The following is a 25,857-nucleotide window of genomic DNA, read 5'->3' as shown; positions in this document are numbered from 1 at the left end:
TGTCATCATTTTGATTCCAGTGTTTGACTCTCTTTCTTCTGCAGAACACTAAGACAATTGATCAATCATTCTAAAGAATGACTATTGAATTCCATTATGAGGGGACAAAAACACTGGGACATTTCTCAAAATATCTTATTTTGTGTTCCAAAAAGGAAAGAAAGTCATACCGGTTTGCATTTATGGAATTGCCATTTTTGGGTTAGCAGTTCCACTATGACTATGACAGTTTTAAAATGTTTGGTTGACCTACAAAGTCAAAAAAAGGAAAATCTGACAGCAAAGAAAACTTACAAAATATTTTATTTTTGACTTAAACATAAAAAAGGTTTAGAAAAACAAGCACAAATTATTTTTAGATAATGATCATCATCATTTAAATATTATTATCATTATTGTTTTTTAAATCCAACTTTAAAATTCCAATTAAAAAAGCACCACAAGTTATTAATAATTGTAAACACGAGCAGTGAAAATGTCATTTTCATATTTTAAAATTTATTTCATTTCAAAAATACAAACCCACCCATTCACTTTCCCCCAAATTAAGGCCACTTCTTAAGACATACATTATTGCCTGTCCAGCAGGACATTTTTAATGACAATTGTTAAAATAAAAAAAACACATTCTTGACATTGAGAACAATAACAATAGTAATAATCATAATGATAATGACATCATCATTATCAATAATGGTAATTATTCAAAATACAGTACAATATAAAGCCATACTACTGAAGGACACAGGCAGACAGCACAGCTTTGCAGGCATTGTTAGTGGGATAAGTATCAATTATCTTTGGAATGGCACAGGACTTTGGATTCTTAACCTGAGTTGGGAGTTACATGGGGTGGGAACAGACCCTGTGTTGGTTTAGGTAAAAAAATTAGCTTTCATGAGCCAATGCAGATAATGTTTCATGATATCTGGTGCACTTCAAAAGTACTTTGGTGGTCCCGTGGTTCAGAGATGGTAATACCGTGGTATGGAATGATTACTTTATTCATGCAGTATGGTATTTATATGGTACTACAGAAAATACCATGTTACTACAGCACTTTTTGACGGACTTTTATCGTTCATGCATCCTGGAAGGATTAAAAAAAACTAAACTAAAAAAAATCATTTTTAAAACTAGATTTACATTTTTCTAATTATACTTTAAGTTGAATAATTTCAAAATTTAGATTTTGCCAGGTTTTCCATCATTGTGAGGACCTTTTACCATCCAAAAACCTTTTACCAGGTACATGGTTGTACCTGGTACTTTTTTGTTACTATGGTTGCATGGAATGCAAAATGTGATAAGCATTGGCTGCAACCTGAGATAAGTACATAAGTCTTCTGATTGGGACAAACGCTGTTTTCAACAGTGGGTAAGAATTCACAATGAGTCAGACATACAACAACAATCACAACTTAAAAATGTCATTTACAAAAGGCTAAACAAACAGCGATGAGCTGGCGTCATGTTCTACACCAGAAGGGAAAGAAGAGAAAGACATTGAGAGAAGAGGGGAGAAATGAAGTGAAAGTGACACGGGGGGAGAAACAAGTACCATATGCCTTTGTACAGCGTGCAGGAAGAGCTCGGCACAGGTGTGAAAGCAAAACGTTCAAGACCACTAATCACAAAATATAAAAATGCAGAGATTTGTCTGAGTGGCATCATTTCTAAAGTAAACAACAAAGGGTCCCTTTTTGACCAAAACCATTTTTTAGACTTGTTTTTCTCATTTTGGTTTTGCTTTGCTAGTAAGTCCCCTTCTTCCATATTCTCAATTCTCTCCTCTCCTCCCGATTCCCTTTCTTCCATTATCCCTTCTTAAACCTTTAAACCTTGTCCAGTAGAGAGCGTTGGCAGTAGAGCAAGCGCCTCGGTGTGCCGTACCTGCGGAAGAAGAGAAGTGCTCCGAGCGTAAAAATCACGCAGACCAGCAACATAAGTGGCACCACGACGGCAGCTGCTCCTGCTCCACTGCTGGGTGCGTCTTCAACCTCGATTATGATCACCTCTGTTTCCTCCTTTTTGCCCTTTTCCTCAGTTTTGTCTTCTTCGTGTGTGCGGTCACGTTCACGCTCCCGCTCCCTTTCACGCTCACGTTCCCTTTCACGCTCACGTTCCCTTTCACGCTCCCGCTCACGATCCCGATCACTTCCTCCACCACCACCGCCTGTATTGGAGTCCTCATTAGGGCAGCCCATCCAATCTTTAAGTGCAGACTTGGGGTATCCAGGCTCCACTCTTAATAACTGGTTATTAAACTTCCAGTACTTATTGGCTTTGTAGAAGTAGGTATAACCTGTGAATTTAAGAGAGAAAATGTCAGAACTGTACAATAGTAGCGATCTTTCAATAAAGATACAGTAATTAAAGTGATAGTTCATCTTAAAATGAAAATTAGCCCATGATTTACTCACCCTCAAGTCATCTTAGGTGTATATGACATTCGTCTTCCAGACACAATTGGAGTTATATTGAAAATCCTGGCTCTTTCAAGCATTATAATGGCAGTGAATGGCTGTTGCTTTAATAAAGGCCTTCTGAAGCGAAGTGATGCATTTGTGTAAGAAACATTAACTTATTGACTCACGAGACTGGCATTCCAGCGTATGACGTAGGGCGCTCCGGTGAGAATATGCTAGTTCACGTGAGAACCCAGTTTTGTTTTTCTCTATCCTCTGTGCTTCCGTGTTCGTCACCAGAATTTACGCTGTGCTACAGTCTCTCATGAACACAAGTACGACAGTTAGCGGAAGCTAGTGTTTCTTATACAAAAGCATCGCTTCACTTCAGAAGGCCTTTATTAACCCTCCGGAGCTGCATAGAGCTTTTATGATGGATTGTATAGATGCACTTTTATGAACTTTTGAACACAAACTCAAAATATCACACAAAATTCACTGCCATTATAATGCTTGGAAGAACTAGGACATGTTTAATATAACTCAGATTGTATGTGACTTAAAGAAGAATGTCATAAACACCTAGGATGACTTGAGGGTGAGTAAATTATGGGCTAATTTTATTTTTTGGGTAAACTATCCCTTTAAGTCTATTTTTCTTGCAGTGGAGAGAGGCATGAAAATAATAGGTAAGAAAAAGAACTTGTGTCCTAACCAGGCAAAAAAAAAAAATTCAATATGCTGATTTGATGCTCAAGTATTATTATTATTGTCAATGTTTCCACAAAAATATTTAGCTGTTTTTAACTATTCTTTTTTTGAGGATTCATAATTTGAAAATAACAGCAGTTATTTGAAATAGAAATCTTTTTTACCATTATTAAAATCTGAGTGAACAGAAAACATCTAAATACGGCAGCTTATAAATCAAATGACTTTTTTGTCAAGTGAAACATAAAAAAGTTCAAGCGCATAGGCTGAAGCAGAAGGCGAGGACTTACTTTGATCTCGACTCATGAAGGCAGCCTTTATGTTGTCTGGAACGCCTTGCCATTTACTGATAGGTTTGGGGTAATCTTGATCCACTGACTGCGTGTCTTCATTGTAACGATAATATCTGATTGAAGATTAGAAATGGTTTCAGATATAAGCTCCCTTTGTGCACATGGCTTAAATTATGGAATATCAAAGCTACTGACTTGTTTCCTCTGAAGAAGTAGGTGTTGCCAGTAAGCGTGTAGAGGAGTGCTGCGTCTATTTTGTCCTTTGGAAGACCATTACCCATTTCTCTCAGGGTCTTCGGATAACCTGACTCCAAGTTCGACTCAGTGAACACCCAATGCTTGTCCCCTGCAAGCCAGCAATGACAAAATATGTTACTTTTGGAGCAATAAGAAGGCCTATTAAAGCCAAAGCACAAATCCCTTTTCCCCCCATTGAAATCATGTGATAGAAGACGACTAGTACCTTTAAAGAAGACAAATTTCCCATCTTCTCTTTCAAAGGCAGCATCGACAGTTGTAGGCAGACCTCTCCAGAAATGTCCAATTGGCATAGGGTAATTTTCCATAACCCGATTATTACGAACTCGCCAGAACCACTTATCCTAAAACACAGGTAGAGGAACTGTGATGAATACACACATACTACATGATCTCCAACTCAATGCTCACATATACACACACAAATATTGTCTTTGTACCTTAAACACAAACATTTCTCCTCTGAAAATGCCAATGGTGTCAAAATGGCCCTCGCAGATGTCAGGACCAAAGGAAGGTCCTCCGGGCCTGTATGGTGTGGGATATGGAGTGTGGTGGGGGGTCTGAGGGGTGACAGGTGGTCGTGGGCGTCCTCCCGTGTTTGGTCCTGCAGAGTGCAAAATTTCAGTTTAGTGAATTAGGTCATTGATGAAACCTAAATATTTGGTAAAATGCTGCTGTTCATCACTATATTTTCCACTGTTATTTAGATTTCATTAGTTTTAATATATTGTATAATGTTCTATTCAAAGCTTAATTAGCTTGTTTTCATTTACATATATTTTATTAATTAAAAAAAAATCCAAAATAAATAAACTTTGGATAGCAAAGCAGCATAATTTGTTAATGCTAATTTAGTTTGGTTTTGTACCAGATAAATGATCTGATTGCATAATTAAATGGTATTATAGTGACAGATGATTTATGTAGATATTGTTCTCTTAAACGGTATGTATAGTTAACTACTTTGTGTTGGTAACTTATGTTCAATTTTTGGAGTTTTGGTGGACTGAAAACACAAACTTCGGAAAACTGGTTTCAAAGTACAAGTTTTTGAAAATGATACTGTAATTGTCTCCATGTACAAAAATGCAAATTTGTGAAAAAGGTGACATCATGCACATGTGTATTATGTGTTCAATCTATAGGCGCGTAGTGTTTCTTTACAAAGTGACATCACCAACTACTGTATGCCATAATACTGGGTTTTTAATCATTTTCACAGATCTGTGAGATCATTTTGACAAATTTGTTGTCTGTGCAAAAAAAAAACAAGCGGCAACCTCTGCCGGTTTCTGTTGAAGCCAATACGGAATTAATTTAAACTGCAATACATCGACTGGCCGCTAGGGACAGGCTCCAGAAGGGAGCAGAATCTCACTGAGCCCCATGTTAAAATTCCAAACTTTACAGCAGAAAAAAAACATGTTTACAGCCTGGTACAAATTGTGGCTTTTGTCTATCTGGCTAATTTTTGCCTTTCATGACAACTGTGAGGGGGTGAATTTTTTTACAACTCATTCATTTACATTATATAAAGCCTTAAAGTTTTGCATAATTAAAGGCGTAGTTACTTTGAGTGACATGTGGATAGCCATTTATCTGCTGTCTGTTAGACATTGCGTCACCTAAGCTCCGCCCACATCCCGCCTCTTTGCCCATTTTCTGTTATCTGGGCGTGACTCCCGATGACCCGTTGCCATCTCATCTCTACTTTACGCTTCAGAACGACTTATCGGAATCCTATGGGTGATGTCACGGACACTATGTCCATATTTTTTTACAGTCTATGAAAAAAACGCAAAGAAAAAACTTTTCCGTTTTTAGTACATCGTCTTGTAAACATACCCTGAAACTCATGTCAGTTAATTGCCAAGGCAACATTTCTAATATACATTTAGCTTATGTTTTTAACAAATATTCTCTATATTTAATAGTTTTAGTCTTAGTTAATGATGATAACTCTGCCTTGAACAGAACTATTGTAACATACCCACTGGAAGCAAGTTGCCAAGTGCAGTTTTATTAACATAAATCTGAAAGTTAAAAAAATGAAAATCAAACAACGCCTGGCTTAGCTATTTATGTTAGGATTTATGTTTAATAAACTGCACCTGGGTTCTGCAAGCTTGCCTCCAGTGGATCTATTGTAACAACTATGTTGCGGTTTAACAATTAAAGTTGTGATGAAATTGACAGTTTTACCATAAAGCTGCTGAATCCCTTTACGGTCATCATCAGGAAGCTCAAAGTTTTCAGTTTCCATCCACTGGTAGAAGGGAGCCATGATGGCGGAGGGGTCATTTGAATGTTCCATTCCCAGGGCGTGACCCAGTTCATGAACAGCCACCAGGAACACATCATTACCTGAATGAAAGTAAGCGGTAACCATGTCAGCACAGGATAGATTTGGATAACCTTAAGAAGCATTCTGTATAATTGTGTAGTGCACATTAAAAACAACAATTTTGAGATGCTAAAAATAGATAGCACAGAATGACTGCTGAGAGGTGGTATTATTTTTCTTTCAGAACTTGCTTTTAGGCATTCATTCCACTGCAGGGAAACATCAAAGAATCAATAAACCTTTTTAAATTGAGACGTTTCAAACAGTCTCATGAAAAGGTGAGGTTGATTCAACTCAATTTAATTAAAGTGTGCACAACACTTGCTTGGACTTGCCTTACTCTTTATTGCAAAAATATTCAAACCAAGCAGGCTTAAGATTATTTAGAACTAATTTGTGCATGTCTAAACAAGAACCACCATCCATACTGACAAAAACAAGTGAGAACCCTGGGAAGTCTGGAGTATGCCCTAACTTCTGGTGGTGGTGCTCCTTACCCAACAGGTCACGGTTGCCGATGGTCCAAGGTTCTGCTGCATCGAAGTGCGTGTCTCCTCCTATGCCATTGCCTGGGAAGTAAGCATGGGCCAAGAATCCTCCTTCACCGTCAAACGGACTGGCGTCTCCATGAAAACCATCAGCGAAGAAGAGCATGATGTCTGCAAAGTCTTCAACCTTGTCTCTGATGTCACTGTAAGGGATCTCTCGGAATCGCAAAGGGGTAACGCTCTCCCACACTTTGAAGGCTTTTCGGATGGCCTCAAACGTCTCGTATTCCCCGACTTTTGGTGTATAGTTCTGTATGCTGAGAAAGAGATAAGAAAAGGTGGATTGGAGAGGCAATCAGAGAAAAGTAGGCCAAAGGAAAAAAGAGGAATATAGAAAGGAGAGGGGGAGAGAAAATGATTTACATTACAGACAAGTCACACAGGAATTTTGGCCCTGGGTGCAGTGGAGCAGAATCGTATAGTAAGGCCAAAGATGACTTTTCCATAAGTGTGGTGCGTATTTACTAAAGCATAGCCACAGCCATATCTAAACGTTTATGACAGCAAACCTCAATTAATTGGTAATGGTTTGGACGAGAGTTTTGCGCCTAAAATGACTTCAACGCAGTTTAAAATGCACTTCTCCTTTATTGATCCAGCAGAATAGAGTTAAGGTTGTCTCTTACCAGAATGTGAGCTCATTTCTCTCCCATTTCAGTCCCTGGATTGCGTATCGCTTCTTTCTCAGGTTGCTTTTCAGTTCGGCTCCAAACTTGTCTGGGACGCCACAGCGGGGCCTCTTCATTGCCCTGGCGATCACAGTCCAATACATTAGATCATCCACCGCACAACATATTTAATTTCAGTGATTTTGGACAGGATGGTCATTAATTTCTGTCCTCGTATATTCTACATCTTCTGTGCCTCATTGCACACCAGTGGAGGACTGCTGACACAATGCTCTAGTTTTCCATTCTTTCCTTCCATGACTAACAACCTCATAACTGATGGGCCAAAATAATTCCACAGAGATATCTATAAGCTCTTGAATCTCCTGAACTAGCCACAGGTGTTCAGAAAATGCAAGACGGGCCCCATGGAGGAAATAATCAGAGAGACCCATTTTTTTGTGAGGAACAAAATAAATATTTATATACATGGCAGCACTGATTACACTACAATATACTGTGGCTGTCTCCTCAACCATGTGGGCAGCTGACTTACTCGAGAGTATTGGAATCCATGTTCCCAGTGATTTTAAGGCCATAGAATCTCTGCATGGCAGCAATAGCAGAGGTGACGGAGTGAGGAGAGCGGGCCGTATGTGTACGGAGATCACCAGGTGGCAAATAACCATATTGCTGTAGCCATGCCTAGAATGAGACAGAAAGAGAGACAAATATATTCATTATTTACTGAACTTTATTTTTACAACTTAATGAACATATATTTAAGTGATGTTTTCCTTTTTTATGTTAAGATGCATGAGGACATACTGACATGCAGATCTGTTATATGACTGCATTGTTAAATTCAGTTGCTTGCTAAAGTGTCCTATTTCACCTGATTTCTTGATTCTTAGTTTGCCTTGTTATCCAGTAAATGGAAAAAAGGGCTAAATTTGAGAAGTAAAAAAGTTTTTTTGTTTTTAATGGGCACACTACCATTCAAAAGATGGGGTCAGGGGGTCAGGCAGTTGATCAAAAATGAAGACTTTTACATTGTTACAAAAAATTAATGTTTCCAATAAATTAACTTTTCCATCTAAGAATACTAAAATGGTTCTTGAGCTCCAAATCAGAATATTAGAATGATTTCTGAAGGATCATGTGACACTAAAGACAGGAGTAATGCTGCTGAAAATGAAATCATTTAATTTAAAATATATTAAAATAGGAAAACGTTCTTTAAAGTTGTAATAATTTTTTATCAAATAAATGCAGTATTGGTGTGCATAAGGGACTTTCAAAAGCCGTATAAAAAAGTATTGCAACCCCAAACTTTTGAACAGTATTTTTATTTAGTATTATTTATTTAGTATTATTTTATTTCTCTTAACCCATTCCAACAAAATTTAGCTAGATTCATTATAAACCAAGTTAAAAAACTAAAGATTTATTATTATTATTATTTTATGCAATTGTGATTCTCAATTAAATGTTAACTTGTTTTAAGGATGTTAATTTATTGGACAACCAGACAAAATACTGATTAAGAAAATTATTATTATTTTGCATAAAGATGATATATATATATATATATATATATATATAGTAAGTAGGAGTGAAACTCACCAACCCAAGGGATTGGGCAAGGTTCCTTAACCAAATTCATGAAACAAAAGCTCTATAACAGGGTCTCTCTGTGCAAAATTCACTTTACTTCTAAACAAATCTATATATCCAAGTGTGTGTCTACTAGACTGATTTATGACCTTGCTTTCCTTTGAGGCATTAGAAAGAAGTTGCATCTGAGTCAGCGACGGCACAAATGCATTTCTGTTTGTAGCACTATAGGATGATAGATGATATAATGAAAGGTGAAATGTTATCTGTCTGTGACTCCCTCAGGGAGACGAGATACTGTCTCCAGTTAAACCAAACTGTCAGTCAGTAATTTCCATGGGAATTTCTGGTTAATACCATTGAAACCTCAGAGACAGAGCCCTTATCCCGTAATCCCCCTTTTCCTACCTCCTCCAACACTCACACGCACTCTCTCTCTCTCTCTCTTTCTCTCTCTCTGGAATGAAGGGCAACAATGTAGACACACCCTATGGGGCCTCACTACACCCTTGTTCAGCTGTAGCTCATATAGAGAAAAACATGTGGATCACATGATTTGGCTGTCGTAGTTTGTGTGGTCTTTGTGAGTATCAACAGAAAGAGGTTCCTCAGCATGATCAGCATGTTTTATGTCTATTGTGGTGCCCTCTGGCTGAATGTTTTCGAATGTGTTTTGGCTGCAGATGTGATTACGTCCACAGTCAGATGCTTCAGAGCATGTATTCCAAGTTGATGTAATCCTGGATTTTTTTTTCTTCTTTTTTGTAAGAACTTCCTGTTTTCCCGTACTCTTTATTCCTCTATTCTTATTAATCTATTTACTTCATTCCTGCAGTCTATTTTTGTGACTTCTTCTTTTCTCGTCTATATTTTCCTCCCAACTTCCTCCCAATGCTTCTCCATTTCTTTCTATCATCAGACACTAAATAGTCCAGTTTCTCTGGCTGTCTGTGAGTCACTCTCAGTTCTCCACTGCACAAACAAAGCTTCAGTGTATTATATCCATATGAGGGAAAGAAGACTGTTAATGGGATATGGATTGGTGGGGGATGGCTGAGATTTGAACACTGCGCATAATGAACTGAAACAGGACAAACATCACGTGAGATGTCTTTACGGTTGCACAACATTTTTTGCATCTCTCAAAAACAAGTTTGCAATTGGAACTCAAACCCATCCTGGGCAAGTACCTGCTGTCTTCCTCGAAGAGGAAGTCGTTTCCACGAAAAAAAGGATTCTTTATAGTTGCACTGAAAAGTTAACTCATTCTTCCCTAAAGTTATAAATACAATTTGGACTCATGAGATCCACATGAATTACTGGCTGTGCCATCCTTGCCTTCTGTGGTATGCTAAAGTGGTGGTGCCAGCTTCACAAGATGACCGGTCTATGATTATGTCATACTAAGAATCAAGACCAAGTACTGGGGAATACTTACATTTGCAAAGATCTATGTTGGGTTTGTGCCTGTAAGTATCCAAAATAGCGAATGTTTAATCATTTGAAATAACTGTGACGTCCTTTGTATTTCATTCAAAATTGGAATTCTGTGCTTCAATGAGGTGATCTTGTAGCCATCTAGACTTATTTCAATGACTAAAACCTCTATTTGTATATTATAAAGAAAAAAGAATTACCACCCCTCACACACCTGGGTGGTTTTAGGTGGGTGTAATAAATCACTTCCAAACCCAATGGAAAACACAGAAACAGGTCTGCTTGTAGTCATAGCTTGCAAATTGTATTAAATAATTTCAGTCAACCTTAATTTTAACTTGGCACATACCTGAAAATGTCTGAAAATTCAGAAATGTTTTATGAGGTATGACACTGACAGCATGCAATACCTTTTCTAAAAGGAGCAATAGGCACCATTTTGTGTTTGCGCGCAGATGCACTGTAAAATCAGGGAGACTTGAGAGAAAGACATGCAATTTTAAGGGAAAATGAGTCACAACTTCCATTTACTCTGGGCCAATGGAATAACACAGAATCTGGGTGAGCGTGTGGTGAATCCAAATCCAATGAAGCCAAATCATAAAAATGCAGTTCAGCTGCTCAGGTTACGCTAATGAACCTCAACAGCTGGCTAAATGTAACATCAACAGAAAGATCCTAAATAAGAAATGGCTAATGTCATCAGAGTTCACACTTTTACGAAGAAGTTTACCTATCACGATCCACTGCGATGCATGGAAGCCCGTTTCCACCACTAAATAAAAAAATAAAAAGAGTAACTATGACTTTTTATCTCAGAATTCTGACTTTTTTTCTTACAATTGCGAGTTATAAAGTCAGAATTCTGAGATATAAACTCGCAATTGCATGATATAAAGTCACAAATCGGACTTTTTTTCTCACAATTGCGAGTCATAAAGTCAGAATTCTGATATATAAACTTGCATTTGCGTGATATAAAGTCACAATTTTAAAAAAAAGTCACAATTACTCTTTTTATTTTTTATTTAGTGGTGGAAACGGCATAGTGATTCCCCTAAATCCATTGTATTTCCATAAATTATATTCTTCTGTGGTTCTCTGAAGTAGAATGTATCCCAATTTTATTTTCAATTAAAATATATATACTCTTATAATCATCTTTCCAGACAATATATTTTAAATATCAAATGATCACATTTTTACACCTAGGGAACTTGTTTGATGACAGAAAAATAATATATTTAAATGAAAATCATAATAGGAACATTAGATGATTAGGAAAGGGAGTTGGGAATTATCTTTCCAAGACTTTTTCTTACTGCAATAGTCTGTAGGTTGTTTGCCCTGAAGCGACACAGTAACTGGACCATTTGTAGTCCAGTTCAGCCTTTCATTTCTCTGTTATACTATCATTTCTGAAATGACATCACTTTTCAGCCTACAATAACTTCTATTCTTTATGCAGACTAGCATCATTCACACCCCACCACATTTCCTGCCTGAAAAGATCAATCCCGTTTTTTCCCCCGATCTCTTTGTGTCTCTTTTCTGTAACATGCCACCCCCTTCCACATCCCACTTCCTTCCTTACACTTTGACACAACATCACTAACTGTTGGCATCATCTCACATCTGTTCTAAATCCATGTGGTCAAGGCTGTACGGAAAATCCCCAGGCCATTTCCTCTGGTTCTGTCCTATAAAGGATGTGACTGCCATTTGTGGCCGAATACACATCCCAATAAAGTACTATAATGCAAAATTCCTTGGAAGTTTTTAATAAATGTAGTACCACTCATCAGGTGACTTATGCATGACCTGTCCATTGCTGTCAATGATGAAAAGTGCATCACAATAATAACGTGTCATGGTTAGTGTGGGAATATATAACCATAGTCTGACTTTCACAACAAAGAGAGGTGGATATAGACACACAGATGTGGATGAGTCTATAGCATAAGGATATCCTTTAGGAATCAGGAAAACTTCCTGCAGGATTGTGATAACTTCCTGTTAAACAAAGTGGCGAAAGAGAGGAAGAAAAGAGTCCATATGCAGTTTTCTGCCGTGTCTGAACCCCTCCTCTCATTTTTGACCATAACCAAGGACAGATGTCATTCATTATATGCCGCAACTTATAGGAGCAGAAAAAATGTTTCCCCCGCAAACTCATCCTCAGCATATCCATCAACTCCTCTGACCACAACATTGCAGTCAGGACTTTTCTTCCTGTTTTCTTGTGGTAATTGGTCGTTCTGTTTTGCACCCTCAGCATCTTTCACTTTCTGCGGTCTCTCGCTTGACCTTATTTCAGAATCCTCCACTTTATTTTCTAAGTGTTTCTTTGATCGCTGAGCAGAAACATCAGAGATTCTTAAAGCTAAACATCTGTGACTGAATAAGGTTACTAACCGTCAGCTGATAAAGGCTTTTCCATACAAAGATATGATTTCAGAATCTCACAATGTTAATAACATCCATAATATAATCCTTTCTGGTTTCCATTCAGTTAAAAAGGAAATTATAGTGTTATAAAGGGGTCTATAAAACTTTTCCATTTCAAATGTTTAATTGAGTAAATCTCTCGTTACATTTTATGAAGCCTATTTTAGGACTATCGAGTTGTTTTGCATCATGGCATTATTTTCATGACACTTGAGCGTGTTCCCTCTCTAATGTCTCTGGATGTGTATTTTGAAACGATGATTCTCATAAGATTCTCAAAAGTAAGGCAATTAAATATTTTTAATATCCATTTAAGAAGCAGCATAAATAAAAGATAAGAAGTGAAATAAGACATTGGCATAATGCACACACACATGGATATATACAAAATCTTTAATGAGAATGAGATTTTTTGTTTGTTTGTTTGTTTGCTTCTGAAATTAAAATTGGAAATTTTAAAAATGGTTAATGCCACAATGTAAAAAGTTCATTTTCTTTATGCCAGATATAATTTTGTATTTCCTGATTTTGTGGTGAAATATGCTCCCCATTATGTTCTTGACAGCTATTGTGAGATTCACACCATTAAGACTTTAAATTAAGGTCTCACATTATTGAATTTTAAATTTGAATCTCAATTAAATTAACGAGTCTATGTCAAACAGTCTGTTTTTTTATGTCAAGCATCGACCTACTTCAATAAGGGCACACGTGTGCACGCATGGTGTTGTATAGTAACTATTGTCTTTAGAGGTATATTTGTTTAAAAAGTGTTGCATTTTGAATTTTATTAAATTTTATATGGATTTCAGCAATAGCTACAGCGTATGCATTGGTGATCTCCAGACACAAGCTAAAACATCTGCCACCGGACAATTAGATCTAGATGTTATCAGGGATGAATGTATCTATTAAGTATCGACAATAATGCAGGATACTCACCTCAGGTTTCATATCTTGTTTTGAAGACGATTTGTGCGCGCACACAAATAACAGGAGCAGCAGCTCCGTTAACCCGCTCCAAATCATTCTTCAGTCGATGAGTCCTTTTTGTTGAAAACACGTTTATTATTCTTAATAAAGTTTGGCTGCTCTTTGGAACTGTCAAAACATAACCACGCTTAAAAAATAAATTTAAAAAACTAGCAACTACCACTTTTGTGGTACGAAAACGACGAGAACTCACGATTTCTCCAGGGAAAAGATAATACTAAAGTTTATGAAATGTAAACAATTACTGTTATAGATTACTATTGCATCGCATTGACTGTAACTATAGTCCTAAATTCATAATGTTTTATGCACTACGCGCTGAAATATTGCATGGAGAGAACGCAGTGTAAATATAAAGTTATCCTTGGTAAATGTCTCTTGTCTTATTCTCTTTCATTGCGTTGTTGGTTGAAATCCTCGGTTTCATATGCACAGCAGCCCCTTTCTCGGGGCTGTAGACGTGGTCGCTCGATAGGTGTTGCCAAAAAACTGATCCTGAAAAGCCAAAGCCCTGCCTCCTACATTAGTCCATCCCCGCACTGCTCGAACTTAATGGCCTTGCTGATGATCTTCAGCCGCCCGCTTTTTTTGGATAGACCTTGTGGACAGAGAAAATACTTCATCTGCCGCAGCTTCCCCCCTCCCTTACTGGCCTATTGTTTAGCTTTTGCCATTTTAATTCATGGTTATGCTTAACATTCGTTTGGTGTTTTGTGGTACTTTAATGACTAGTCAAAACTTGTTTAAAGCAAAGAAGTTTGCAAAATGATTCATTTCACCTGATTAATGGAAAAATATGTGCACAAGGCCATTGCTTTAATATAATTTAGATTTTTATGTCATTGTGATAGTCATATAATTAAATATGAGTGTGTATGGAAGTCATTGGAAAGTCCCCACCATTATAGACCTATATCCATTTATTTTGACACAGGTTTACGGGAATGTGATTAGTTTTATTATTTTTCTATATAATGACGTTTTTAGATCGGGAGCATTTTAATTAGGTTAGCAATGGTATATATTATATCCAGGTTCTTTAACATGGCAAATTCCCACAGTCCATTATGTTATGATTTAACAGCGTTTCAGTTGTTGACTGATGCACAATACCTTTCCATTTATACAGCTAAGGTTTAACACTGCCACCCACTGGTGAGATTCTGACATTACATGTTGCATCTATTTAGATGAAAAGAAAATGTAAATATATTTAATACCAAAACTCAGAAGCCTACCTTTTACTTTTGGAATATCTTCAGTCCTTATTTCGGGGCTGCCATGAACAATTAACAATTAAGATAGAGGTGAAAATGTGAATCTATAAAAAGGTGAAATTGTCATGGTATGTTCACTTCAGAAGACATTATATGAGATATAATGGTCAAAGATTAAAAGATAAAGATTCTGACATTACATGTTGCATCTATTTAGATGAAAAGAAAATTTAAATATATTTAATACCAAAACTCAGGAGCCTACCTTTTACTTTTGGAATATCTTCAGTCCTTATTTCGGGGCTGCCATGAACAATTAACAATTCAGATAGAGGTGAAAATGTGAGTCTATAAAAAGGTGAAATTGTCATGTTCACATCAGAAGACATTATATGCGTTTTGAACCCATCCTGGTGTTTCTGAAACTTTAAGTTGTTTTACGAATATGTATGTGCAATTATCAGTGTATAATTATTACTTATATTGTGTTCTACACACAGGGGCGTAGCACCAAATTTTGGGCCCTGGGTACAAACCATCTTGCTGGGCCCCTGTACCATGTATGTGTATGTATAGAAAACGGACTTCCCTGCCTTGGGCCCTGGTTACTCAGTACCCTTTATCCCCCCAGTCCCACGCCCCTGTCTACACATACATAGCCTACATGGTGAAGTCACCCTTGGCTTTCTCTTATAGTAAATCCATTCAGTAGGTAACAAAGTAAAAGATGATTTATTAAGCCATATAAGGTTTTCCAATGCTCAAGTCCAAGCTTAGTATGCCATATTTTGTGACTCGGTTGCTTGGCCTTGGAGACAGGCTTTTTTTTTTCAAATGCCACTACGGCCATAAAGTCCAGCTTTGTGAAGTTTACGAATAGTGAGCTTAGACACATGACCCACTTTGTGATTGTAACAGTAATTCTGTAGCCTTTCTTCCCTTTCAGTTTTAGTACTCACTTTTAAAACCCATACATCACAGCAATATACACATACCCCTGCACACAAACACATAGACTATACACTTTTGCCCCCTGTCTTCCTTATGTGCCTCTGCATGGTTGTCATGGTGCAAGAGATTAGAGGCCAGTGCTCAGACAGATTGTCAACGCTTCCTCCAGTTTCTCCCTCACTGCGCTTGATGTGGCACACACAGAAGCAGCGGAGAGGAGTTTGATTGTGTTAGGGAGTGAGCGGATTAGGGATGCCTGTATGTGAAGAAAACTGTTTCCCTGAGACCACCAAGGAAGAGTAACATCACTGTTAATGAGATTTATATATATAAAAAAGAGTGCACAATTAAAAGAATGCCATATTCTTGTTCTTGTCATGTATACACTGATTTTTATTTCCATTTTTATCTTTTAGCTTTACCATGAAATTACAACTCACAGTCAGACCATACACTCAATTCATTTCTATGGAAGATACATGTAAAAGTATCCAGACAAAGAACAAACATCACCATAGAAACAAACATTTCCACCAAGAAATATAGAAAGGGTTATCTTTTAAGCTAGATAGTGGTTCATCTCAGAATCAGTCAAAATTCTACCTTTTTCAATAGCTACACTGACAATATTAAAGTAACAAGAGTTTACACTGACTAACATACAGGCATTTTAAACAATCTTTCCCGACTCTTTAGTCTAGTTGGTGTTAAGAGCAGTATATTGTCTAGTACTGTACAGATGGACAGGACAAACATGGACACAATGGACATGGGTTGACAGGTCATATTTACAGTTTGGTGCTTTTCAACTTTTAAAAGTAAAAGCCTGTTGATTTAGTACAAGAATATTTCATATGAATTTATCTAATGTAAATTATATGAGGTGTTTTAAATATCAGCTTGTCGAAAGCACTGGTTCACACTTGGTTGGATCTAGGAAAACTATTTTTGTATGTAAATGTATTTCCTCTGGGCTCCAGCTGTACTTTCTGTGCTACGCGTTTTGAGAAGGATATCTTTTCAAACAATTGAGTTTATTAAGAAAATTAATAAGAGCTTGAATTTTTAGCCAAATGTTAATAATATTGTCCACTTTGTTCATGACTGCCCTCAAAACATAGTGGAACAAGGAATACTATTGACATAGTCTAACATGATCTTTGACCAAATAAAACCTTCTTAGAATCTGTATTTAGTGCATTTTAAATGATTAATTAGTATACTTCTTAATTTGAAATGTACTCCCTCCAAATGTTACCATCCTTTAATACAGAAATAGTACATTGATACAGTGACTTTTAAATAGGGAACAGTCAATTGTCTTTATAAATTTTGCTCTGAAATTTTGCAATCATAACTTTGGAAGAGTAAACAAAACCATCATGACAACCTTGCACAGACAAAATAATTTACATTCATCAAAAAAGAACATCACATAATATCCAAGGAAGTACTATAAGATATATTTAGACATTATTACATATATTAAAATACACAATGCATGTATTTTAATATAAAAGATCAGAAACGTTTTTTAAACCAAGTTAAGACCCTCAATGTGATTACTGTGTGTGTGTGTGTGTGTGTGTGTGTGTGTGTGTGTGTGTGTGTGTGTGTGTGTGTGTGTGTGTGTGTGTGTGTGTGTGTGTGTGTGTGTGTGTGTGTGTGTGTGTGTGTGTGTGTGTGTGTGTGTGCGTGCGTGCGTGCGTGCGTGCACATGTGTGTGTGTTTGGTGAACAGTCTAGGATCATGGTCCATAATTATCCTTTATAAGTTCCTTTTTCTTCTCAGCTATTAGATTGATCTCAACACTTTGTCTCTGGTTACTTTACCAGCGATTGGTGGAGAGCTCTCTGATGCTTGCTGATGTTTTCGGAGGGCTTGGTTTAAGAAACTCATTGATGTCCTGGTGGCAGGAAGGTTGCAAGGTGGTGAGTTTGTGATCGCTCATGGTGCGACACTTTCTCTGGGCCCTTGGTCCTTGCAGGGGTTCGAGGTGCCTTGACAACTCCTCCATGGTGCTTCATATGTCCCTAGAAGTTATAGTAAGAGATGTTATTTTATTTTCATGTATCTCTAAAATTGCAACAAGACAAGACACAAGACAAGACATTGTACCATGTTAAACTGTATATTCACATTGGATGACAATAATTGTTTAGCTTAATGAATTCAAAAGGCCACTCACCTTGAGTCCACTGCGACTTGCATACTCTTTTCCACATTCAGAACAGTGGTAAATTTTTTTCTCTGGCATGGGAGGTGGAAGACTGGGAGTCAGTGATATACATAGAGTTGATTCTGTTTTGTCCATTTCAGTTCCTGTATCTTTATGGTCCACTTTATCCTTTGCGGTTGAACTAGAGTGAGTTTCCTTTATGATCTTCTGCACATGCATGTCAGGCTCCTCAGTCTCACCTGCATCCTCACTTGTCTGGTCAGCAGTGTCTGACGCCATATCTGCATTAATGCTCAAATCTGGAGTTGCCCTTTGACCATTCTTTGGTGTTTTATGTATTTTATCTTCCGTCTTTTCTTCCTTACGGAATTCTTGGGGGATTGATTGGGATGTTTGGTCAAGGCTTTGGTCAGGCTCCTCTAGGCGTACTGTATGAGAAGACACACTCCCAGATCTCAGCGCAAGAAGAGAAGGTGGTGTTGATGTTTGACGTGGCCGAGGAACCCTGGATGCATTATGAGCTTGTAAGCCAAGAAGATCCTCTAGATTTGATCTGGATCCAGAGCAAGAAATAGGTGAGAGAGATTTATTTTCACTGAGTTCAAAGTCATCTCTTTGTGGACTAGCTTTCATTAGAGCAGGGGAGCTTGAAATCTTTTGGTCTTCCAAAGAGGCAGTATTGCTGGAAAGTTCAAAAGATAGTTCATTAGTGGCAGAAAGACCAGTTGTTGCTGATGCTGACTGGGTGGCAGGAGGGATGAGCAAGGCTTCAGATTCTACTGGAGAAGGTACACTGAGAGAGAGCTCAGGGGGATCAGGTCTGTATGTTGGAGGTGAATGGGGGGTTGGATTCATGGTGGGATCAGGGCTTAGGTCGAAGGGTGGTATACGACCTGAGCTAAGTGATGCAGGTATGCTGGAGGTTACGGGACATACTGTGGGAGTAGTGCTGACAGCAAGGGATTCAGTATGTCTAGAATCTGAGACTGTTTGTAAATCAGCATGTAGTAACTGAACATCCATAGTGCTAGGGCTTATCTCTGAAGCAGAGAGCTCAATAGACTGGGAATGGGACAAAGTATCACATTCTGTAGAAGTATCAGGCATGTCCTCTGGTGGTAGCTGTCCTCCTAAATGCATACGGATATGATGTTGCAGGACAAGGGCATTGGTAAACTTCCGTTGGCATAAGGGGCAAGAATTCTGGGCACGACTATTTGGTGGGCGGGCTCGATGGGTAGCAAGGTGTGCTCGAAGGCTTCCTTTAGTTGAGAAGGAACGACCACATAGCTTGCAGGGGAAGGGTCGCTCACCTAAATGAGTAGCCTGATGCAAACGCAACGCTCTTGGGCAGCTTAACACCCGCAGGCACACACTACACTGATTTGGGGCAAGTGTCCCAGCAGAGTTCATAAGTCCCAGGTAAGGTGACTCCTTGCTGAAGAGGGATGATGGTATTTGCATTGTAGATGATGGAAGTGAGGTAACCACATTTGTACTAAATGTGCTTGTGCTCATTAAACCACTGCTGCTATAGCTTAATGCACCTGCTACACTATGGCTGCTGGTAGAAGTCTCCCCAATGGATGAAACCCAGTGTGACTGACTATGTGGTTCTTTCTCTAACTTTTCCACCAGTCTCTGCAGCTTTGATGTGTCAGAGGTTGGGGTTGAGATGGAAGGGGCAGAGGAGGAAGCTGAGAATGGGAATGTGATATGTTGTTGCGGGGATGGCAGGAATGATCCGGCTGGAGTTGTCTGCCTGAGAAACCCATGGCCTGGAAGATGGTGAGTTGAAGATGTTGGAAAGAAGATTTTGGGTAAGTTGGCAAGCTGTGAGTATGCAGATTGGGGCAGCAGAGTAGGTATAGGTGGGGTGTTCTCATCAAAGCGCTGCTGTTTCACTCCTTTATATAGACCAGCAATGGAGGAGGTGGATGAGGCAGGAGCTGAAAGAAGGGTTGAGGCCAGAGAGGATGATGATGAGGAAGTTATTGAAGAGGTACTAGATGTAGAGGCTGCAGCAGCCGCAGCAGCAGCACGGTTGAGCTGAAGGAGAGAGTGTGCAGTGGTCAGCAGAGCCAAGTCAATACTAGGAGGCAGAGATGAGGTTGTGGCACGTGTTGAGGCATTAGTGCCCTCAAGATTTTCACCACACAGATCATCCTCTTGCTGTTTCTGATGCTTCTGAATAGCATTTGTATTGGTGGAGGTGCTAGTTTGAGTTTGTGCTGATCCTCCCATTGATCCCCCAGTTACAGATGCAAAAAGTGAACAGGGAAACAACGAAAAAGAAAGTTCAGGGTTTTGCTCACGATGGCGTAAGAAGTGGACCTTGAGGTTCCCTCGTGTGGTAAATCGACTGAAACATACAGGGCACTGGTAAGGACGCTCCCCTGTGTGTGAACGCAAGTGTATTTGTAGGGATGAATCACTGCTAAAGAGTTTCCGACAAAATCGACATGCATGCTGCATACGCCCTGATGATAAGACAGACGAACCTCCTTGAGCAGAGAGTTTTGGATCCTGTGAGGAGGCAGTAGGGACAGCAGCTGCTGGTAGAGATTGGTTTGAGAAGGTAAGACTACTGTTTCCACTGGCTCCTGTGGTGTGAGATGATTTTTGTGATGATAGTCCAAGGGAAAGTGCAAGAGGATAGTTTGAGACAGCAGGTGTGGACATTGATGAGGATGTGGCAGCACTTGTATGATTGGTGAAGTTTACTGGAGTAACTACTCCACTGTCATACTGTGCCTTATGGGGGCGTAAGACATTCAAGAGAGGGTGGGCATGCTTGGGAGACTTCGAGGTGGTCTGAGGGGGTAGCAAGGATGAGAAACAGGCCAAAAGAGGAGCCACAGAGGTAGGGGGAGGTGATGACTTTGGTCGGGAGGGTCTGGGGTTGTTATCAGAACCTTTTAAACAGAGCTGTGGCAGAGATGGTAGTATAAATGGCTTTGAATCCACTTCACAAGATCCTCCTCCCAGTCTCAACACTTGCCTACAGATTTCCTCAGTCATCTGCATCTGATGGATTTGCCTCTGCTGCAGTACACGTAGCTCCTCCAGGATGAAAGCAATACTGACGGGTGCACATGATGGGGCTGAAGGGACTGTGCTTGGGCTAGAAGAGGGTGTAACTGGACTTGGGGGACCCTGAGGCACAGAATTAGGGCTTCCGGGATGTGGGGGCACACAGAGAGAAGCAGCAGTGGAGGAGGAGGATGAAGAGGTTGTGGTTGCTGACACGCCTAACTTTGGAGAAGCCATGGGTGAGTGAGTGTTGGTGTGAGTACAAAGCACAGTTGGTGCAGTGGTAGTGATAGGCTGATTAGTAGAACGGGATTGGATGTTAGGAATTTGGGAAAGGTGAGACTCTGTTAGGTTTAAGGGAAATTTTATGGGCTGGCTGGGGATGTGAAAGATTGGAAGGCTTGGTCTGGTCAAAGAAGCTGGTGTGAGCCTCTCAACAGGTGGACTTCGGATTAAGGTAGATTGGCAGCTTTGAGTTGTAGAGTATGAAGAAGAGTAGGAAGAGTTCTTTTCAAGAGTAGAGGTGAGGGACTTCACTGTCAACTGCTCCTCTAAGAAATCAGAGAAAAACTATTTATGCAACAAATCATACCATACATATACTGGTCTATTCTAAAGTTTAAAGTCCAATCCAATATACAAGAACTAAAAAGGGTACCAGGTTGGAAAACTTTATATTTATATTTTTATTTTATTTCAAATCATAACAACTGTGACAAGTAGCCACTACAAAACCTAATAATTAGGTTTCAGTAGAATGTGCAGTTTGATTAATCATTCTAAATGTATTATTTTAATTTAATTACATTATTTTAAATCAGTCATTAGGTGATTGAGTAGAGAAAATAGATTGTAGATATTAAATTGCACAATTAATTTTGTCCTCTCTAGGTTATTGCGTGTTCATTGTTTGTTGTCTGCCATATTATTGTTGTTATTGCACTTGTGAACTGACAAACCCAAATGCTTTTAGCCTTATGAACCACTTAACCCAATTTCAAACCTTTAGTACTTTTCTGTTTATTTAGGTTGTTGTTGCCTTCATTGCTTTCTGATTGTTTTACTTACTGCTCACACAAGCATGACCAAAAGAAACATAGCATATGGGGAGGCTCACACATGTAGAGGATACCTCTGACTGACCTGTAACACTGTATTTCTATTAAATGCCAACCAAAGTGTAGTATTGCTGTTCTAACCAAGGCTCCCATGAATAGCACCAACTGTGCCACTTGAACTCCCGGTATCATAAATATTAAAACTTAACTTGTAATATTTAAAAAATATATAATATCTCATAAAGCACAAAGAACATAATTTGTACTTTTTATTTGTACCTTTTTTTAAAGTCTGTTGTACATGGCTGTCTTTCTCTCTCTATCCCCTCACTCGCTCTGATCTGAAATCCCATCCCTTGACCAGCTTACAATGCTTTTAGCACCGCTAACAGCCAACTTTGTTTCCACAGCAACAATGAACATGGACAATGAACCTTGCCACAAAATTCCCAAAACACTTCACTGACCCACCTACCCAGCCTCTAGATTGTGAAAGTGAATATATGCTATTACATCCCATATATTTAAACAGATCTTCTCTCCTAACCCAGCAAAGCCTGAAAGGTCAGTGAGCCTTAGTGCCATTGTCAACCACTAAAACAGCTAGACTGCTTAAAATTAGTGACCTTTAGCATTAGAGCAATATCCAGAAACCAATGTGAATTCACAGAGGACATAATAATACAAAATTGGTTAGCAATGCATATACACTCTTAAACTAGAAAGAGATGCATAAAGAGTTTCCTGAACTTAAAGAACTATAGAATTTAAGTCACAGATCAACACACTCTTATGCACGTACTTCCTGGCAGTTAATGCCTGACTGCACGACCACAAAGCCTCACAGAGACAATTAAGTCTCATGCCATTCCCGCTCAAGTGGCTCCTTCTTTTTCAAATGTTGTTCACCTTTTTCCACAGCCTTTTTCTAATCCCCTTTTCAAATACAGTTCAGCATATTACTCACCGCTGTTCCCTTTAGGTTCGCTTTGCTAATTGGTCTTATTTTTCTTTAAATCATTCTCACCTAGCTATGCATACAATATCGTGGGTGGTCTAACTTCTTAGCTTGGGTCAGACATAAAATGAAAAGTACTAATTGGATATTCAACAGAAGCTGTCGGGATGTATTTGTATGTAAACATGACTGAATTTCCATTTATTTTTACTTTGCTTCATTTGACTTTTTCTTAAAACTAGATCAGCTATTGTAAATGTATGAATCCGTTAATGTCACAGCAAATATCTCGAATGGCATTTTCAAGATGGCTCGCTGGCAGAAACAATGGAGCTCTCTTACTAAACAGTAAAACATTTCTCACCATGTTGAAGTAGCCACGAAGTGTTGTGGATGGGGCTGAAAAAGTGCTGAGGTCTTTTCTGTTTCCGGCGTGACATGATGCATGGGAAAGTCAATGGCTAAATGGCACATGGGTTGAATCAGACTGAAAATCTTTTTTCTTTTAACTAAATTACAGTAAATCTCACGGCATCACTTCTGAGAAACAATCAAAAATCCATGTTTCATTTATATAGAGAGCTCCAAGGCCAAATGCCAAGTGCATACATGAGCAAGCAACGTCTCAAAAGTGAACTAAGCACTTGGCAAACTAAATCTATTCAGTGTCTAACTAAAATCCAAAGACAACTCTCCACCTCCTTTTCCCTGTTTCTCTCTCAAACACAGTCTCGGCTTGTTCTCTCTGCATTTGCATTCAAATAACGCAGAACACCACCTACTCATGCATATACCCCTCCTTTCCTTACACCCCCAAGTTAAGGCGTTCCCCTGAACCTTTTTTTAATGATAGAGTATTTAATAATTAGACACCAGGTAGGAGCATGTAAGGCTGAGATAATGTAAACACTGAATTATATATTTAATATCTTGTAGCTTGTTGGCAAAAATCTGGCAGGGGACCAAATTATTCATAGTTAACATAATAGTGTCATTTCGTTTTATAATGTCATATTCTCAGTTATATGAGTGCCTTTTTAAATTAATCTCAAACATGACTAAACTTTAGCTCCTTATATAAAGTAATGCATTCAACAGGCCTAAATTAAGTTCATTAGAACTAAAAGGACCTGCAAAGATTCTCATGTCAACAGCATCACTGTATTAGGCCAAATAACAGATTTTAAAAACATATCTACATTTGGATTGTCTATTACATGTGTATAATGTTTTAAGTTGCGTTCATTTCAGTATCACAATCCATTATGTCATTTAAAAAAAACAATAATAATATATCCTTGTTGTCCTCCTAAACACTGATTCATGTGCATGCTATTTTTTTTTTTTTTTTATCATTTGGCTTTCGCAGCATTTGTTGAAGCTCAAATTCCTTACATGTGACCTTTTTATAAATGTATCAAAACTCAAGACTTTATTGTTAAAACAATATTAATGCCGAAACACAATAAAGTGTTTAGCTAGCATTTCGATTTATGCTATAATACACCTCGTAAAATTCTTGTACAAATGTCATAATTACGTCAGCCAAATGCACGCGCGAACTACAGCTCTACTGTACGCGCGACCTGTTGCGTCCTCCGGCGCGCGCTCTATGATCATAACCAATTATGATTCATATTTCTTATGACTACATGAAATACTTTGACGTAACTGCTATTTGGAGTGTACGGATTGTAAATAGTATAAACACTTACCAGCAGACGATAATCTTTCTCGGCTGTTTGTAAAATTAGGATAGATTACGTCGTACAGTGTCTGGGTCGTAAGATCATCATTGCTGTTCCGGCATTTTGCCACCGTGATGCGCAGTCGGCTTTGACAGCAGGCAGTTCGACAGCTAAATTATTTATTTGCTCTACTGTCGTTAATACACTGTATATTCTGTTGTAGTCGTGACTGGTCACTTCTCACCCATTGTTCAGTGTTTGGTTTGATGGCACATTGCGATTTCGTAAAGTGATATTTCGCTATTTCTGTCATTCCCATAGTCCTCCCCTCCCTCGCTGCTCTGCTTCCTTTGTATTTGGTAAAAATGGCCCTCTCCCTGGCCTGAGCCTTTGTTGAGCACACTAGCGCTGCAGCATCGACGGATGTCTGTCTGTGAGTCTGTCGGTCCAATCCGGACACTGTCTCTGCAGAGTAATTAACGAGCCATTACGAATCATCTTTGTTTTAACTGCCTAAAGTGCGAGGCCTTTACATTTGCTTCAAGTCTGTGACACAGTTTTCAGTTTAACATAGGCTACTTTTTTTTTTTTAAGAAAATCATCTTATATGTAAACTAATAATTCTTAGGCTACAAGAAAAAAAAGCCATTTATATGAGAATGGTGTAAATATGCCCACGTGTTGTTCCCTTTGCATGTCACGTTTTAGCAACAATATTGGAGTTGTTATATTGCTTTAGAGTTACCGTGAGAGAGTAGGTTGCATCTGTTCAGATTACAGGAACACTGAGCAGCTGCGTTGCTAACAAGTTGCTAAAATAGGACTACAACTACCACAAGGCTGTGAATTTATGTGCTTGATGAGTTGGACAACAGTTGTAGTCCATGAATAACATGAAACCTAAGGCAGAGAGTCAACAAATTATCTTGAAGTTCAGAGTATTTTTCCCCACAATAACTTTGCTTATATAGTGCAATTATGTGGTCTTGATTCATTAATACAGTGTGAAGCTACTTTTAATTTTTTCTTAATTTACCCTGAAAGAAGGGGCATATGCAAGTGGCACATTATAATATAATGAGAATATGACAACTAAAATAATGGC

At 38.5% G+C, this 25,857-nt stretch overlaps 2 protein-coding genes across 2 annotated transcripts; both read right to left on the bottom strand.

Moving 5' to 3' along the window:
• Positions 1 to 478: 478 nt before the first annotated feature.
• mmp14b (matrix metallopeptidase 14b (membrane-inserted)) lies at positions 479 to 14,297 on the bottom strand. The gene is made up of 10 exons (XM_067452415.1): positions 13,618 to 14,297; positions 7,730 to 7,878; positions 7,192 to 7,314; positions 6,515 to 6,822; positions 5,876 to 6,037; positions 4,111 to 4,277; positions 3,876 to 4,014; positions 3,608 to 3,758; positions 3,410 to 3,525; positions 479 to 2,305 (listed from the first exon to the last, which is right to left on the bottom strand). Exons 1-10 carry the CDS (start codon positions 13,702 to 13,704, stop codon positions 1,836 to 1,838), a joined length of 1,872 nt encoding a protein of 623 aa, XP_067308516.1. The 5' UTR covers positions 13,705 to 14,297; the 3' UTR covers positions 479 to 1,835.
• A 1,886-nt stretch (positions 14,298 to 16,183) lies between these two features.
• Positions 16,184 to 23,877, bottom strand: sall2 (spalt-like transcription factor 2). The gene is made up of 3 exons (XM_067452414.1): positions 23,429 to 23,877; positions 18,025 to 21,599; positions 16,184 to 17,869 (listed from the first exon to the last, which is right to left on the bottom strand). Exons 1-3 carry the CDS (start codon positions 23,502 to 23,504, stop codon positions 17,732 to 17,734), a joined length of 3,789 nt encoding a protein of 1,262 aa, XP_067308515.1. The 5' UTR covers positions 23,505 to 23,877; the 3' UTR covers positions 16,184 to 17,731.
• Between the last annotated feature and the right edge of the window lie 1,980 nt (positions 23,878 to 25,857).

This window comes from Pseudorasbora parva, chromosome 9 (assembly GCF_024679245.1).
Source record: "Pseudorasbora parva isolate DD20220531a chromosome 9, ASM2467924v1, whole genome shotgun sequence".
NCBI classification, from domain to species: Eukaryota; Metazoa; Chordata; class Actinopteri; order Cypriniformes; family Gobionidae; genus Pseudorasbora; species Pseudorasbora parva.
Note: the sequence above shows the minus strand (reverse complement) of the source record. Positions and strands in the feature narration are given on the sequence as shown.

What these genes read in the sequence shown, in the direction of transcription:
- sall2 (XM_067452414.1), bottom strand. Translation starts at nt 23,504, where the DNA reads ATGTCACGCCGGAAACAGAAAAGACCTCAGCACTTTTTCAGCCCCATC. An exon ending in TTCGTGGCTACTTCAACATG is followed by an intron (nt 21,600 to 23,428) that starts GTGAGAAATGTT and finishes CTGATTTCTTAG; the next exon opens with AGGAGCAGTTGACAGTGAAG. An exon ending in CAAGTCGCAGTGGACTCAAG is followed by an intron (nt 17,870 to 18,024) that starts GTGAGTGGCCTT and finishes TATAACTTCTAG; the next exon opens with GGACATATGAAGCACCATGG.
- mmp14b (XM_067452415.1), bottom strand. Translation starts at nt 13,704, where the DNA reads ATGATTTGGAGCGGGTTAACGGAGCTGCTGCTCCTGTTATTTGTGTGC. An exon ending in GAGAAATGTTTGTGTTTAAG is followed by an intron (nt 4,015 to 4,110) that starts GTACAAAGACAA and finishes CCTGTGTTTTAG; the next exon opens with GATAAGTGGTTCTGGCGAGT. An exon ending in CTTCATGAGTCGAGATCAAA is followed by an intron (nt 2,306 to 3,409) that starts GTAAGTCCTCGC and finishes TTAAATTCACAG; the next exon opens with GTTATACCTACTTCTACAAA.